Source organism: Oncorhynchus mykiss, chromosome 28, assembly GCF_057628025.1.
Source record: "Oncorhynchus mykiss isolate SJ-2025 chromosome 28, ASM5762802v1, whole genome shotgun sequence".
Lineage (NCBI taxonomy): Eukaryota > Metazoa > Chordata > Actinopteri > Salmoniformes > Salmonidae > Oncorhynchus > Oncorhynchus mykiss.
Genome location: NC_143049.1, coordinates 19597133 through 19614996, shown reverse-complemented (window position 1 = coordinate 19614996; position 17864 = coordinate 19597133). Strand labels below are relative to the sequence as shown.

General features: G+C 41.7%; 1 protein-coding gene across 1 annotated transcript in view; it reads right to left on the bottom strand.

The window, feature by feature from the left end:
• Window positions 1-343: 343 nt before the first annotated feature.
• Window positions 344-17864, bottom strand: part of LOC110508669 (TGF-beta receptor type-1) — an 88347-nt gene continuing 70826 nt past the window's right edge. The window contains exon 9 of the mRNA XM_021589377.3: window positions 344-4913. Coding sequence (XP_021445052.1) covers window positions 4788-4913 — 126 coding nt within the window. The 3' untranslated portion in view covers window positions 344-4787. The remainder of the gene's footprint in view (window positions 4914-17864) is intronic.

Below are 17864 nucleotides of genomic sequence, written 5' to 3'. Positions count from 1 at the left end.
ACTCCTTATGGCATACTAAATGTAGTCAAAGTCAAATGGCTGCATTTACAGTACTAGTACTAGAATTGTTGAATGTGCATTGGCAAGAATCCCTGTGGCCATCATGTAGGCTCCTTTTAGGCAACACCACCATCTGTTGGTGGGGGGAGCATGTAAAGGGGACAGAATAATTTGATAAGATTTATAGTAAGCATTTAAATTCTAGTTTGTCTGGATACTTCAATATCTTGCAGTACAATCTGAATGACTTGAACCTGAATGACTAGTGATTTTTTTTATGTATACACTCACAAAAGATGGGTTCTTTGAAAGAGAAGAAAAAAAAACAAATGTCACAAGGTAAGAAAATGCGTATATATTTATTCACAAAACGTCCTACTTCACTATACATGAACTTGAAATAATAGTCAAAGTCATCTGAATTCCTATGTCGAGCGCTCATTCTTTTAAACACTTTACAACATACTTTATCTTAGGGAGCAGAGAAAAAAGCACCTCTGAAAAGATGTGTGATGTAACATGACCCTCCAAACAAATGGTATATATGAAACTGTACAGGGGCTTTCTCTACAACTTGAAAGGGTTCTAAAGAGATGAAAAGCATTCTTCAAATATCAACAATTCTCAAATAAGAGATTGTTCAAACCGAGGCAGTAGGAAAACTTCCTAAACATATGGGCACAACAAACACCGTATACGGAGTACCACTGACAAAGAAATGTGCATTAATATTATTTCAATTAGACATTTCATGGAAATAGAATGTCAAAAGTGGAAGATAAAAGTATTATGTACATTGAGGTAAATTATAATAATAAAACATTAAAAACAGTGGTGTGCTGAGAGGAGGTATCATTTCCTTTTTTTTTTTTGATTGTGTTTCAATCAAACTTTGTTTCATTTCCTTTTCAGCAGAACATGTGCTGGACTTTGAACATGGTTCCATATAATATAACAGAAGTCAAACATAGGCACTGGGAGAAATAAGAAGGCTTTCTTCTGCTGGAGCCAGTATGTAATAGCACATACTGCAGCTACTTTACAGCTACTGTGCAATATGTGATATAGATGACCAGGGAATCTTCATATGATCCCTCAAATACTGTACGTTTCAGAATGGTTTGCTTACCAGAAGCTTATTTTTATTTTATTTTATTCTGTTTCACAATCTGTACTACACAGCAGAGCTTAATATCAATTTCCAATTTTGTGGTTGCATTAGAAGCCCACTACTAAATATGTATTGTTCGCTGCCTGCCTCACTGGTCTTTTTCTCCTTCTGCTAATCAGAGCATCTCATTCAGTACATACCGCCACAGGGCTCTTCTCCTTTAGCAAATGAGTGCTTGAGTTCAGGTCAGTGAGAGGTGACGACCGCAATCATGTATGTGTAATGATGGCTACATACTGGATTACTGGCAATTGGGGGATTCAATTCCACTAACTGAAAATAATGTGGAGTGCTTCAGAAAGTATTCATACCCCTTGGCTTATTCCACATTTTGATGTTACAGTCTGAATTCAAAATAAGCACTTTGTTTTTTCTCACCTCCCTGACCAATGTAATCCATTTTGAATGCGCGCTGTAACACAAAATATGGAATAAGTCAAAGGGTATGAATACTTTCTGAAGGTACTCTACACACAGATACAAAACACAGTACAATTCACAGCACATTTATAGATTACAGAACAATTGGGAAAGGAAATATCAAAATGTAGAACAGTTTTGAAACTGGGAGGGGGGAAAATGCAAGGTTCCTGGTGAAAGCTAGACTAGCAGATAGTGATCATAGTTAGTGGAGTCCTTGCTGGTAGGGAGTCAGAGGCTGTTTATGTTGCCAAGATAAATACCTGGATGTTTCTATGAGAGTCAGAAAAGTAAAAGGCTGCTGATGAGACAGAGGAATGACGTAGAAAATAAAATTGTTGGATGAGTCATGAACACAGTTGCATTTCTTGTTCCACTGTAAAATAATATTTTTTTTGGTTTAACATACACTGTATATCGTAGCAGCAAAATTCCTTCATCTCAAGTCTGACGAATGTGAAAAAACACCACGTTGTTTTTCCATCCACAACACTGTTCTGTAATGACCAGTTGACCAATTATGCATTCTATGCATGGCACAATAGTTCAAGGGTGTTTTGATTTGGTTTAAGCAGGTTGATGTAAACTTGCTAAAAGACAACAACAAATAACACAGTAGCAGATATGAATACAGCATGTACCTCTGGTTTTGCAAAAAAAGAAGAAGAGAACCCTACAGTTCAAATCTAAATGCCATGGCACTTGACAAGCGTTCATCTGACCTCTGCTCACAGTACTTCATAGTCGATTCTATTAGTGTAGATTATATTTTTTTAAATGTAATTATGCAGCAATGCTCAGAAGTGCACTTATTGCTACTAAAGAGATATGAAACAATGTCTACCTCAGATGACCTACAGCATTTCCTTGACTCGCTTAATTATCCTTTCTGTGTTCTGTCCTACTGGAAAATAATAAGGGATGTCACATGATCACATCTGTATGTTTAGCAGCATAATGAATCTCCAACTAAGTAAAATGTTCCGTCTTTCATTCATGCAACAAATGAAAGAGACTACAGGACCTGTATAGGTCTCATGGGGCCTTCTCATTGTAAAGGTAGAGCTGTACACAAATCTAAGATATCCAAATGTACATTCTTGTTTGAAATGTTATGCCCCTAGATGTGAAAACTCATTCACATAAAAGCAATACAAATATACAGAAAATAGTGTATATAATGCAGCTCCGGCAATGCTTTCCCTTAAGACCGTCCAGGTTTGATTCCTACTGAGAAGATTGAAAGGTAAACTGGTATCACGGTGTTGCTTAATTGTATTCATTAGTGCACATCGTAGCACTACTCAGTGGAATACAAAAACAAGAAGGTCTTATTGGATAAATCTAGGAATTCCGTTTGGTGCCTAATGAATTTGACCCGGATTTCCACTGCATTTCTTCCTATGGCAGTGGGAGGACCCATTCCTTCAGAGAACCTCCTTGATTCAGAGCACTTCATGGTTATGGTTGAAAGAATGAAGAGTGCTTTGTATAAAATAGAGGTATACTATACTGAACAAAAATATAAATGCAACACGTAAGTGTTGGTCGCATGTTTCATGAACTGAAATAAAAGAGCCCCTGCCCAGTCATGTGAAATCCATAGATTAGGGCATAATTAATTTATTTTAATTTACTGATTTCCTTGTATGACCTGTAACTCAGTAAAATCTTTGAAATTGTTGCATGTTGCGTTATAATTTTGTTCAGTATATCTATCAGCTTAGGTGTACTGTATGTACACATAGAATGTACACCTGTATACACACACACAAAATACATAGGAATAGAGTACAGCATACACACCCACTCCAGAGGAGGCTGGTGGGAGGAGCTATAGGAAGATGGGCTCATTGCAATGGCTGGAATGGAATTAATGGAAAGGAGCCAAACATGGTTTCCATATGTTTGAAAGTTCAATTAATTCCGTTCCAGCCATTACATTGAGTCTCTTAATAGCTCCTCCCACCAGCCTCCTCTGACTGACTCATATTTACACTGTAAGAAATAAATATACAGGTGACAGACAAAATAAAGGAAACACCCACATAAAAGTGTCTTAATAGGGCGTTGGGCCACAATGAGTCCCAGAACAGCTTCAATGTGCCTTGGCATAGATTTTACAAGTGTCTGGAACTCTATTGGAGTGATGCGACAATATTCTTCCATGAGAAATTCCATCATTTAGTGGTTTGTTGATGGAGGTGGAAAACTCGGTCTCCGGCGCCGCTCCAGAATCTCCCATAACTGTTCAATTAGGTTGAGATCTGGTCACACACTCACAAACCCTTTAAACCCCCTATGCTCCTTCGAGACCCCTCTTTCAAAGGCAGATCTCTTCTACTAGCCATGGCAGTCAAAATAATGGGCAACTGGGCATTTTTATACATGACCCCAAGCATGATGGGATGTTAATTGGTTAATTAACTCAGGAACCACACCTGTGTTAAAGTACTTGCTTTCAATATACTTTGTATTTACTCAAGTGTTTCCTTTATTTTGTCCGTTACCAGTACATAGCAATGAATAAAATATTGCATATTTCACTGCATATTTGACAAGTCTTGATAAAGGTCATATTCAGTTTTTCTTGACAAAAGTATACACAATTATGGAACTGGCATCTGTAAAATATATGTTAAAAAGGTACAAGATGTTGAGTGAAAAAAATAAATGCATATGAGTAACACTCAACACTCCTGTTTGAATGAAATGCTTAAATAGACACAGACCGCGGTACTTTGAGAAATAACCAGACAGAGGTATTTGAAAATGTATATTTTCTTTCAATGTAACTAATTTCTTTGATTCTGAATATTTTCTATGGAATTCCTACAGGAGGAACCCAATAAAAGTCAAGTAGTATCTGTTGTGGGTAAGAAAGAAGGGCTTGTTGCAACCAGTCAGGCAAACCAACAGGAGGGTCAGGGGGTTGCGTCTCTGCATCCAGAGTCCAGACAGAGTATTATCCAGGTTATCCACTGGAATCAACCCATGTTTTAATGCCATCTTAGAGGAGAGCAAAGAAACAATCTCTCCAATCAGTCTTAAAGGAATGAGTTATAGAAGGGTAAACACACCCACCTGATTGTACCATCACCTCCCTCCCTCCACCTTCAGAGAAAGAGGAGGCGTAGGGGAACAGCACACAGATGGGGACCGAGATTCCAGACATTCAGGTGGCGTTGTCTCTAGTTTACATCTTGATGCCTTCCTGCTGGCTGAGCTGGGACAGGGACTTCTTGATGCGCAACGCGGTGAGGCGGGCCGCCCCGTTGGAGTACCAGCACTCCCTCATGATCTTAGCCATCACCCGCAAAACCTGGGGAGGGGACAGAGGCAGGGGAGACGGCGTCAACATCACAGAACAGCAATTACACATCCATATTTTGTTTTGCATGTTGTTGAGCACTGAGATATACATATGGATTGGTCTAGCTGCCCCCACCAATTGTAGAGTAAACACCATGACTGCGGCAATTGCAATGTCACAATGTCATTCTTCAAGTGGAAAGAGTAATGTAATCACTGCTGTTGTGAAAGAACTTGAGAGCAAAAGAGAGAAACAGCAATAGAGAGACGCTACTCATAGACATGGTATTAAATCTGCAACCGCAGTCTGAATTAAGACTTAAACCCCTGGTCTGCGGCCCAGCAAAGACAATGGAGACACAGAGGAGCGCCAGCGTTCTGACCTTGAAAAGGCTGGTCAGACTTGCAACATCCAGGCCACAGGTCTGAATACCAATCCATTGCATTCCAATTCCTCAATCTCACGAGGGCCGCCGAAGGGCTTTGTCAGTGAGTCTCGTGTTGAATGCAGGGCTGTATTGAGCAGTATGCTCTCTGGCGGATCGGACAGTGAAGACAGACAGGATGTTCTGCTGGTCGCCTCTTAGAGGTGTTTTATTTTCAATATTAGGTGCATTATGCATTTGACCTAACTGATTTGAACGAAACACTTGTCATATTCTCAGACATTGAATAGGTCCACTGAACCAAACAATACTTAAATTGGAAAAAAGGCCCTTCTTTTTGGGAGGGTGGTTGGGACGATTAAAGGCATTAATTAAGATTTTGTACAAGGTGCAGGACATATTGGCTAATAGACTTTGTATAGAAAATAACAAACACTTGACATAAATATATTCTCAGTAGCAAATAAACTATTCAGGAAACAACTCTTTGCATCTTAAAGCATAATTGAGAAATAATTAATCAAAGTAATTTTAGACTCCATAATGTTTAATCTGTAGGTGCTACAAAGTGAAAATTGGTGTAATGAAGCTTTATCGCCTGCTCTGTAATATGAGTAGTATTGATTTCAAGAACAATTTTATAACATTAATTTATGAATATTGAAAAATAACAATGAATATTGAAAATATACTGTTGAACATAGTATACTTTACAGACATATTCAAGTTCCAATGTGGGACCTCAAAAGTTATGGCCCATTTTAAACTGAGAAGTTGGCATAGTAAGCGATGTAACCAATAACAGCCTTCCTTTTACTTGTATCCAATGTGACCCCCCCCCCCCCCAAAATTGTTGAGCTCAAACTTGAAAGCTGTGAAAATTCTGTGCAACTTCCAGCGCGCGTTTACTGTGAACACCGAGGCTGTACCCCCTTTAAGTTTTAACAGTGATAATGTAGGTTACTGTGGCTATTTGATCATACTGTAGGCCTACTAGAGTGGCCTAAAAACAATGGAGAAAATGCATCATAACATTTTAACATGGAAATAGCTGTTCTATCATTCAGCCTACAGTAGCAGCCAATGTGTGGTGTTCAAAGTAGGCCTACATTCCTACAGACCTTTGGACAAAAAACATGCAGGGCTTGACATGAACCTGTTTATCCACTTGCCCTTCAGACCAGGAGGTGACTGAACATTGTGTTGTTTGATGCAAGAAACCACTTTACAAAATAAAATGCATTATTATTCCCATACCATTATTACAGAGAATCAGACAAATTATGCTACCGTCTGTCTATTGGCTACTTAGCTTATTCGAGCCTGTCTCAAAATACAACACTGGGAACTTTAAGACAAAAAAAAGCATTTTACCTGACTCGCTTTTCAAAGATGGCTATAAATCTATACGTTTTGTGCTCTTGTAGGAAGCAATCACTCCCCTAATGATAACTGCAAATTATGTATAACTGGGCTAATTTACATTTCCATTTTACTAATAACTCACTAACTAGCAAAGGATATGAACATATTGTGCACACGTGGCCACATGCAGCTCTCATTTTAATCTCAAAACAAGCATATCTACTTATGACCGCTCATGCTGAAAACACTGTCCAGTTCAAAGTAAATTACACAGATACACATACAGTTGAAGTCAGAAGCTTACATACACCTTAGCCAAATACATTTAAACTCAGTGTTTCACCATTTCTGACATTTAATCCTAGTAAAAATGCCCTGTTTTAGGTCAGTTAGGATTACCACTTTTTTAAAGAATGTGAAATGTCAGAATAATAGTTGAGAGAATGATGTATTTCAGCTTTTATTTATTTCATCACATTCCCAGTGGGTCAGAAGTTTACATGCACTCAATTAGTATTTGGTAGCTTTGCCTTTAAATTGTTTAACGTGGGAAAATGTTTTGGGGTAGCCTTCCACAAGCTTCCCACAATAAGTTGGGTGAATTTTGGTCCATTCCTCCTGACAGAGCTGGTGTAACTGAGTCAGGTTTGTAGGCCTCCTTGCTCACACATGCTTTTTCAGTTCTGCCCACACATTTTCTATAGGATTGAGGTCAGGGCTTTGTGATGGCCACTCCAATACCTTGACTTTTAAGCCATTTTGCCTTTGGAAGTATGCTTGGGGTCATTGTCCCTTTGCTTCAATATATCCACAATTTTCATACCTCATGATGCCATCTATTTTGTGAAGTGCACCAGTCCCCTCCTGCAGCAAATCACCCAGACAACATTTGATGCTATCTATTTTGTGAAGTGCACCAGTCCCTCTTGCAGCAAAGAACCTCCACAACATGATGCTACCACCCCCATGCTTCACGGTTGGGATGATGTTCTTTGGCTTACAAGCCTCCCCCTTTTTCCTCCAAACATAATGATGGTCATTATGGCCAAACAGTTCTATTTTTGTTTCATCAGACCAGAGGACATTTCTCCAAAAAGTACAATCTTAGTCCCCATGTGCAGTTGCAAACCGTAGTCTGGATTTTTTTATGGCGGTTTTGGAGCAGTGCTTGCTGATCGGCGTTTCAGGTTATGTCGATATAGGACTCGTTTTACTGTGGATATAGATACTTTTGTACCCGTTTCCTCCAGCATCTTCACAAGGTCCTTTGCTGTTGTTCTGGGATTGATTTGCACTTTTCGCACCAAAGTACGTTCATCTCTAGGAGACCTTCCTGAGCGGTATGACGGCTGCGTGGTCCCATGGTATTTATACTTGCGTACTATTGTTTGTACAGATGAATGTGGTACATTCAGGCATTTGGAAATTGCTCCCAAGGATGAACCAGACTTGTGGAGGTCTACCATTTTTTTCTGAGCTCTTGGCTGATTTCTTTTGATTTTCCCATGATGTCAAGCAAAGAGGCACTGAGTTTGAAGGTAGGCCTTGAAATACATCCACAGGTACACCTCCAATTGACTGAAATGATGTCAATTAGCCTATCAGAAGCTTCTAAAGACATGACATCCTTTTCTGGAATTTTCCAAGCTGTTTAAAAGGCACAGTCAACTTAGTGTATGTAAACTTCTTACCCACTGGAATTGTAATACAGTGAATTATAAGTGAAATAATCTGTCTGTAAACAATTTTTGGAAACATTACTTGTGTCATGCACAAAGTAGATGTCCTAACCGACTTGCCAAAACTATAGTTTGTTTACAAGAAATTTGTGGAGTGGTTGAAAAACAAGTTTATGACTCCAACCTAAGTGTATGTAAACTTCCGACTTCAACGGTATGGCAATTGTCTATTTGATTGTTCATGCCGCACCGGTCTGTGAGCCGTGTCAATGCAATAGAATCCTACTCCGATATATTCTGCATACAACAATATCTCTTGCATAGTTTGTTTTGGTATGTTGCATTGAAAGTGGCTAATATTGCGTTGATTAGATCACAATTGCCAAAGTAAAGGAAAAGTTGAGTGTTAACAGGAAAATTGTAGGACAGTTTGACTCAAAACACAAGCCGAGATCTACCGCTCACATTTTTTAAACATGACTTATAACATACCTTATGCAACATTAACCAATTAAACTCGAGCCGCACCACATTATTTCTGCCTCATGCACAAATTCATGTTGTTACTCCTATGAACAGAGAAAGTGAAATATTCCTTGATATTAAAAAAGACCCAAGCTGCTAATAACAACTACGCAAGCCTATAGATACACGTTCCTACTCATTCAGTACCTCTGCAGTGCTTGTTGTAGCGCTGAGTGGAAATAGGAAGAATGCATATTTTAGAATTATAAAAGTGTTTAATACAAAGTGTTGATAGTGCTGAGTAAGAACTTACACCTGAACTCACTCATAACAGCATCTCTTTGCTGTATTTGTTGACAGTGTTTCTCTAGTCATGGTTTTAAATGTTTTGAAATCTCACCGTATCAACTTAGTTGTAGCTAACGGTCATTTCGGGCCATCCGTTTGGCCAGCAGTAGGCCTATAGTGCACTTTATTTTCTCTTTGGGCCTGCCGTAAAGGCCAAGTTCGTTCCTTCAGACACATGAAATGGTTTAAAATGGCAACAGTTTGCCTACCTGGTGCGCAGGGCAGCTGAATCGGGTGCACCCACTGCCAACAGCGCGAGACTAGGGCTGTTATGGTGACCGTATTACCGCCACACCGGCTGTCATGAGTCATGACTGGCAGTCAAATTCCATGTGAATTCCGCTTAGTCACGGTCATTAGGCTTCTCCAAGCTCTGACGCTGCAGATGGTCATTAGTAGCCTGCCAAACTTGCTACCAGGACTGTGTTCTATTGTCCCTCTAATCACTCTGACATCACTGCAAATATAATCAAAAATCGAATCAAACACTTCATGAGAGCCCATGAGCTCATGTTGCGCAACATATCTATAGGCTATGCAATTGCATGAGAAAATAGAGTTGAAGAGGAAGATCCCATCAGCTTTCTATAGGCTAGGCCTACTATATTTATTTCTCAACTTCCCTAATATTAAGCACATTGCTTATCTTTACAACAGGAGTATAGCCTACCTGGCTGGCATGAAAATAAGCCACGGGAAAAACAGGCTCCATTCGCTATTTAAGTACATAGAGGACATGTTTTGTTTTTTTGCCTCTGTTCTGAGACAGGTGTATAACAATGGTCCAGTCTAAAACTTTAACACATATTATTTACTATATGTAAAGACAAAATGTATATTAAGAATATTCTGAAGGGTGACAATATTAGCCTATCACTTGTGAATAATGTATTATCACGTGTGAACGATGCCCAGCTTGTGCAGTAAGGCAAGAAACGGCACGTTTTTTTGCGACTTTTTCTAAATCATAGTTGCACACCTCATGAAGCCAAGCACATAGACCTATATGTTTTGATAAGGTGTGTATCACAACTAACGTGGCCAAATAACGTCTTAAAATTAAGCACATTATTGCACTTTATAACCGGTGTAGAGCCTAACTGGCATACATACATAGGCTGTGTGTGAGTTCCATGTTTGGGGAAGATCATTTTCACCATAAAAATGCATGGATTACCATAAACATATGCAGCAGGCTATCGTATTCAATGATGACTTCCACTTCTGAGTTAAAGCTGAATTCTTTGGTCCAATCAAAGATCCAAACTGCATTGCAGGTAGGGCATATGCAGTCTGTTGACAGAGGCAGACATGGTTGTATGTCTCCTGAGCTGTTTTTGCTGTCTCTGTGCTCCTCTCCTCCTTCCACCCCTGTACACCACTCTGCCAGAGCTGGCGCCAGGTGGAATGGTTGGCAGCAGCATCCTCTAGGTCTGTGGGTTTGATGTTGCACTTCTTCAGCTGGTCCTTGTAGCGCTTCATCTGCCCCCATACAGACCGCTGGCCAAGATGTAGCTGGCCATACATGATCTTCTGTGGCAAGCGCTGTGGAGACATTCTAATGACATGCCAAAAGCCAGCGCAGTTGGTGTTGGGTGACCATGGCCTCCATACTCTTGCAGTTGGATCTTAGCAAGTATTTCAGTATGGGACACATGGTGGCACAAGGTGAATCCCAGGATGCGCTGCAGGCATCTTATGTGGAATCGCTCGAGCTGCTTGTTGTGGCGACTGTAATTGACCCAGGCTTCACAGCTGTAAAGAAGAATGGTGATGCAGACGGCGACTAGTGTGGAGGTGGAGATCCCGGTTTTGGAAGACCCTGCATCTGAGTTTCCTGATGCTTGATCTTATTTTGAATTGAGGTCGATGATGCAGTCCTCCGAGAGTATGCTGCCCAGATATATGAAGGACGGAACAATTGCCAGTGATGTGTTCAATGGTGAAGACAGGCATGGTGGGTGGAGGGCTTGATCTCCATTGGCAGACCACCTGTTGTGGTGGTGTTGATAGACAGTCCCATCCTGCTAGACCCTCACAGTCGCTACAAGGACAGACTGAAGGGCTTTCAGAGTGTGGGCCACAAGAGCACAGTCATCAGCATACTGCAGCTCAAGAACCTGCTCCATCAAAATGTTGGTGTTTGCTTGGAGCCTCCTGAAGTTCACCGTAACACTGTTGCTGTCTTCAAGCTCTTTGTGGAAAAGCTGGGTGACATATAGGAGGAAGATGTTAAATAGTACCGGTGCCAGCACACACCCCTGCCTCACACCGATGCTTACTCCAAAGGGCACTGACTCTTGCCCTCCTATGGCCACCCGAGCCATCAAACCATCATGGAACTGGCAAAGGACGTTGACACATTTGTCTGGACAGCCACATTTGAGTAGAATTCCCCATAGTAGTTCCCTGCTCACAGTGTTGAAGGCCTTGGAGAGGTCGACGAAGGCCATGAAATGGTCAGGATGTTCAAGGCACTTCTCCTGGAGTTGCCGTACTGTGAATATCATGTTGACCGTACTCCTGTCCTTTCTGAAACCGCAATTTGACTCTGGCAACAGTTCCTCTGTGATGTTGTTCACCAACCTGTGTAGCATCACCTTGAACAGGACCTTGCCGGCAACAGCCAGAAGGGGTCTCCCCTGACTGTTGTTCTTATAGATGGTGACAATGTTTGCATCCCGCCGCTGTTGGGGGACGATCTCCTCATCCCAAACCTCAGTGATGTGCTGGTGGAGCGTTCTGGTGCAGAAATAACCTCCCTTCTTAAGTAGCTCTGCCAGGATGCTGTCAGCACCAGGAGTCTTGTTTTTCTTGAGGGAACAGATAGCTGATAACACCTCTTGGAAAGTTGGAAAATGGTTGAGGTCTTGAATGGGTGGACAGACAGGCAGTTCTTTCAGGATGGAGAGGTCTGTAGGAGAATGCTGATTGAGTAGTGCTTAAAAGTGGTCAGCCCACCTCATCGGGATCTGGTTTTGGTCCTTCAAGAGAGTCAGACCATCAGCTGTTTTCATGGTGGTGATTGAGCGACTTCTAGTGCCATAGATATCTTTAGTTGAGTTGTAGAAATTGTGCATGTCGTTTTTGTCTGCATAAAGGTGGATTTCCTGTGCCTTATTCTTCCACCATTCATTTTGTTTGCAAGATTGTTTGCGCAATGCATGCCATTGCTTGCGAAGGGTAGCAGATGTGGGACTGTTGAGAATAGCCCTGTATGCTTTATGCATATTATCCAGTAAGGCTGTGATGGTGTCAAAGGCTGGGTAGAAGGCTGTTCTTAATTGCCAGTCCCACACCGTGCTTATGTTGTCCACCCGGAGGGTAACCTTTCCAGAAGAAGGTGTAACTCCCTCTTATTTCTGGGAACCTTCATCCGGGAACTTGGTCTCACTCAGGGCAGCAATGTCAATCTTGTAGCGCCACAGTTATGCAGCAATCAAAGCTGTTCTCCGATGGGGTCTATTGCTATTATCGTCAGTGTCCAAAAGAGTTCCGATGTTCTTTCTCGCTAGTTTCAGGGGAATTATTTTCTTTAGCATTTTTCGACTGCTGAGTGGAACTCCCGATAGGTGCGGTAGTCTATCCAGGATGGAGTGAGTGGGCAATTTTTAGGCCACCTTTTCTAGGCCTCTCCCCAGCTGGGGTGAGCAGTGTGGCTCCTTAACAGGGCTGCTCAGTCACACAGGGGTCTGCCGAGAGCAGCTGCCACTCAAGTCACAGCTGCTGGCGACCATAATAGCCCTGTGCGGCTGCCACTGATTAAGGGCTCCCGGTGCATTCACTCCTGCCCCCGTCACCAGACACCCCAACGTTGCCAGACTTTAGTCCGGTTTCCGGTTGATGGCTTCACCGAGGCCTGAAGTGGATACCTGCGCAAAGGAAGTTATTTAAAGTGCCGCTGGGGTGCACAATCCCCAACAGCACTACTTCACTGTAGGAAGGTGAAATTCCAGTGGCAAGAGGGAAACCCAGGACGACCAGTATCTTCCACAGCTGCCCGAGCCCCAGTCTGTCAGCGTCCGCCTATCACGCACCGCCAGCACGCTGCTTTTCTCTCAGGGTGTTCTCCCCTAGCCTTTGTCGTACCAGATGCGGGACAGTGGTTGATAGCTGCAAGGACGTGTCCGTAAAGAGGTGGGCCTGTACAGATGCATCTCTGGGGCCCACTGCTGCTCCGAGATCCCCTGCCAGTTAGCCTGGAGTTTCAAGACAACCAGTAAACGTGTGCCGCCGCGAGGAGGCCCGACAGGAGTCTTGGTCATGGAGAGGTTTTGCACCAACAAGGGGAGACTTGTGCATGAAGCTGCTCCCCAATTCACTACAAGGGCTAGCCGGTGACAGCGACCTGTAAGCGAGAGTATGCAAGCACATGGTAAGCGGGCATGCAACTAACCTCTACCTAGGCACTACTGCACTAGATGCATCACATGCACGCTGCGGTTGCCTGCCCCCCAAAAAAACGGAATTAACATAGATTGTGCCATTATACAATACATAGCCTACTGCATATATGCATGGCAAAACTGATTTAAGATGTCTTTGATACATAATTAATTGGTCTGGCCTGAGTGTGTACTGTTCTTATGCATCATGGATGGACTGGTTACCTTATGCTACGCTTCAAAATGTATATCCATGAGTCTGGGAGTGAACATATAGCCCTAGGCGATGCTGTTGGTTCATTGATTGTGCAGGGCGTATTACAGTTAGCCTACAATTAGTGAATTTGTATTTGAATAGCCTGGTTATAGGGAATTTTTATATTTTCATAATTAATTGGGTGACACATTACCTTTAGCTATACAGAATCTCTCACTACCATGCGTTTCCATCTCCTCCTCTCTCTCCTTTATTCCTTTCTCGAGTGTGCAGACAGGCTGTCAACAGTTTAGTGAAATATGTTTAGTTGCGAAACGTTACTAATCGATGTACCCGAACAGATTTCACTTGGTTTCTCAAATTAAGCACTGGGTAGCTGCAAGAACCAAATTGGAGAGCCCATGGCATACAGAGTTTGGGTGGAATATCACCTGTCGGGCAGCCAAAGCATACTCATTAAACAGTGGTTGATGCAAGGAGTGAAAAAAAGTGTTATTGTATTTATTTATCAGCGGCTCATATTAAGCACATGCTCCACTATAAAACTGAAGTAGCCTACAAAATAGACCAACGTCCCATATTCAAGTGCATACAGATGACATGTATTTGTTCCCCTGCGATAATGGCCAATTCTAAACCACAACAAATTTAGCATATTAGTAAAGACAAGATTCAATTGAGAATAGTCTGATGGGTGAAAATACAATCACTTGATGAGAAAACAGCTGTGCAGCCTGAGGAAAGAAAAAGCGCAAGCTTTTTTGCTGCTTTATCAAATCATCAATAGCCTAGTCACACCTTGCAGCCCATATACTGTATGTCTTGATTTCTAAGACATTCTATGGTTTGTATCATTCACAACTAAAGATTCCAAATAAATCCAAATCTAGCATACAGGACCTGTCCAAAGTGTGATTGCTTTTACACAATATAGCCACGTCATACAGTGCATTCGGAAAGTATTCAGACCCCCTTTACTTTTTCCACATTTTGTTACATTGCAGCCTCATTCGAAACATGTTTTACTCAATCTACACACAATACCCCATAATGACAAAGCGAAAACATTATTTACATAAGTATTCAGAACCTTTGCTATGATAATCGAAATTGAGCTCAGGTGCAACCTGGTTTCCATTGATCATCCGTGAGATGTTTATACAACTTGATTGGGTGGTAAATTCAATTGATTTGACATGATTTGGAAAGGCACACACCTGTCTATGTAAGGTCCCACAGTTGACAGTGCATCTCAGATCAAAAACCAAGGCATGAGGTCGAAGGAATTGTCCATAGAGCTCCAAAACAGGATTGTGTCGAGGCACAGATCTGGGGAAGGGTACCAAAAAATGTCTGCAGCATTGAACATCCCCAAGAACACAGTGGCCTCCATCATTCTTAAATGGAAGAAGTTTGAAACCACCAAGACTCTTTCTAGAGCTGGCCGCCCTTCCAAACTGAGCAATCAGGGGGAAAGGGCCTTTGTCAGGGGGTGACAAAGAACCCAATGGTCACTCTGACAGAGCTCCCGAGTACCACTGTGGAGATGGGAGAATCTTCCAGAAGGACAACCATCTCTGCAGCACTCCACCAATCAGGCCTTTATGGTAGTGTCCATACGGAAGCCACTCCTCAGTAAAAGGCACAGGATTGCCTGGTTTCCTCCAGTGTCGCGTCTGGAGGAAACCAGGCACCGCTCATCACCTATCCAATACCATCCCTATGGTGAAGCATGGTGGTGGCAGCATCATTCTGTGGGGATTTTTTTCAATGGTAGGGACTGGAGGGCTAGTCAAGATCGAGGGGAATGATGAACGGAGCAAAGTACCGAGAGATCCTTGATGAAAACCTGCTCCAGAGAGTTGAGGACCTCAGACTGGAGCGAAGATTCACCTTCCAACAGGAAAATGACCTTAAGCACACAGCCAAGACAACACAGATGTGGCTTCGGGACAAGTCTTGAACCCGATTGAACATCTCTGGAGAAACATGAAAATAGCTGTGAAGTGACACTCCCCATCCAACCGGACAGAGCTTGAGAGGATCTGCAGAGAAGAATGGGAGAAACTCTCCAAATACAGATGTGCCAAGCTATTAGTGTCATACCAAAGAAGACTCAAGGCTATAATCGCTGCCAAAGGTGCATCAAAAAAGTACTGAGTAAAGGGTCAGAATACTTACAGTACCAGTCAAAAGTTTGGACAGACCTACTCATTCATGGTTTTTATTATTATTTTTTAAACTTTATTTAATTTTTTTACTTGTATTTTTTTTTTTTTTTACTATTTTCTACATTGTAGAATAATTTTGAAGACAACACAACTATGAAGTAACACATATAGAATCATGTAGTCATCAAAAAAGTGTTAGACAAATAAAATATATTTTAGATTCTTCAAAGTAACCACCCTTTGCCTTAATGACAGCTTTGAACACTCTTGGCATCCTTTCAACCAGCTTCATGAGGTAGTCATCTGGAAAGCTTTTCCAACAGTCTTGAAGGAGTTCCCACATTTGCTGAGCACTTGTTGGCATCTTAATCTTCTCTCTGAGGTCCAACTCATCCCAAAACATCTCAATTGGGTTGATGTCAGGTGATTGTGGAGGCCAGGTATTCTGTTACAGCACTCCATCACTCAAATAACCCTTACACAGCCTGGAGGTGTTTTGGGGTCATTGCCCTGTTGAAAAACAAATGATAATCCCACTAAGCACAAACCAGATGGGATGGTTTATCATGGCAGATTCTGTGATAGCCATGCTGGTTAAGTGTGCCTTGAATTCTAAATAAATCACTGACAGCGTCACCAGCAAAGCATCTGTAAGAATATTTTAAGACATAACGCAGAGGACTAAAAGGTCAAGAGGGAATTAACGATCAATGGAAATGGTTGTTTTTCTGCAATAGGGAATGAATGATTAATGGGTTAGAGATATGGGAGGAATTTCAGTCCGGGACTCATAGCTACATGTGGCAAGTTCTCATTGGTCCAAATTGTCTATACATTCAGCCTGAAACGGGATACATTGGCCAGATATTATTGCCAGGAATTCAAATTGGTCAACCACAGGCTAGGGTTGGGGTTTATAAATTACATCCTGCCCCTTTGTTCTGTGGAGAATCAGTGAGGACAGGGAAGAATGACCATCTACTTCCCAGCATAACAACTATGATTTGTTCTCTTTGAATAAAGCCATTTTTCTCCCCCTGATTTGCTTTGGGGTCTGTTATTGATGAATAACATCAACTGATAACACATCCCCACACCATCACACCTCCTTCTCCATGCTTCACTGTGGGAACCACACATGCGGAGGTCATCAGTTCACCTACTCTGCATCTCACAAAGACAAGGTGGTTGGAAACAAAAATCTCAAATTTGGACTCATCAGACCAAAGGAAAGATTTCCACCGGTCTAATGTCCATTGCTTGTGTTTCTTGGCCCAATCAAGTCTCTTCTTCTTATTGGTGTCCTTTAGTAGTGGTTTCTTTTCATGAAGGCCTGATTCACACAGTCTCCTCTGAACAGTTGATACTTTTTCCAACCTACACTCTAAAATTTTAAATGATGCATTCAATACAGACAAGAAAAATATAATGTTATTAGTTTAAGCACACTGTCTATAAAAATAAAATAATGGATTTATTGTGATGGTGTATATTTAATGATTTATTAGACTTTTTTTTAAATAGCGATGTTCCAAAGGCACGCATCAGCGGCTTGTATGTGTCGAGGCCTGGAGATGCGTGTTTGTTATTTAATGGTCAATTACCGGGAGACCGGCAGACTTTTGCATGACAAAATTTCATGACTGCTACAGCCACACCTGAGACAAAAAAATAAAAAAATAGTAACACAAGTCTTTATCGTTGGGTTTTTTACAGGAATGTTTGGCGATCGACTAGGAATGCCTTGAAGATAAACTGGTTGGTGACCACTGCTCTAGAAAGTTGAGTGAAGTTCAGTGTAATGATTCTCTCATGGGCTGATATATTTCTGCGAGGCAATCCCGGGGAGCTGCGCGGCAGTCGGGGCTACTGCTCACGCAGTTTGGAGGGAACATTGCTTGTATCATCGCACATACTACAAATCACCAACAGAGGGCAACAATAT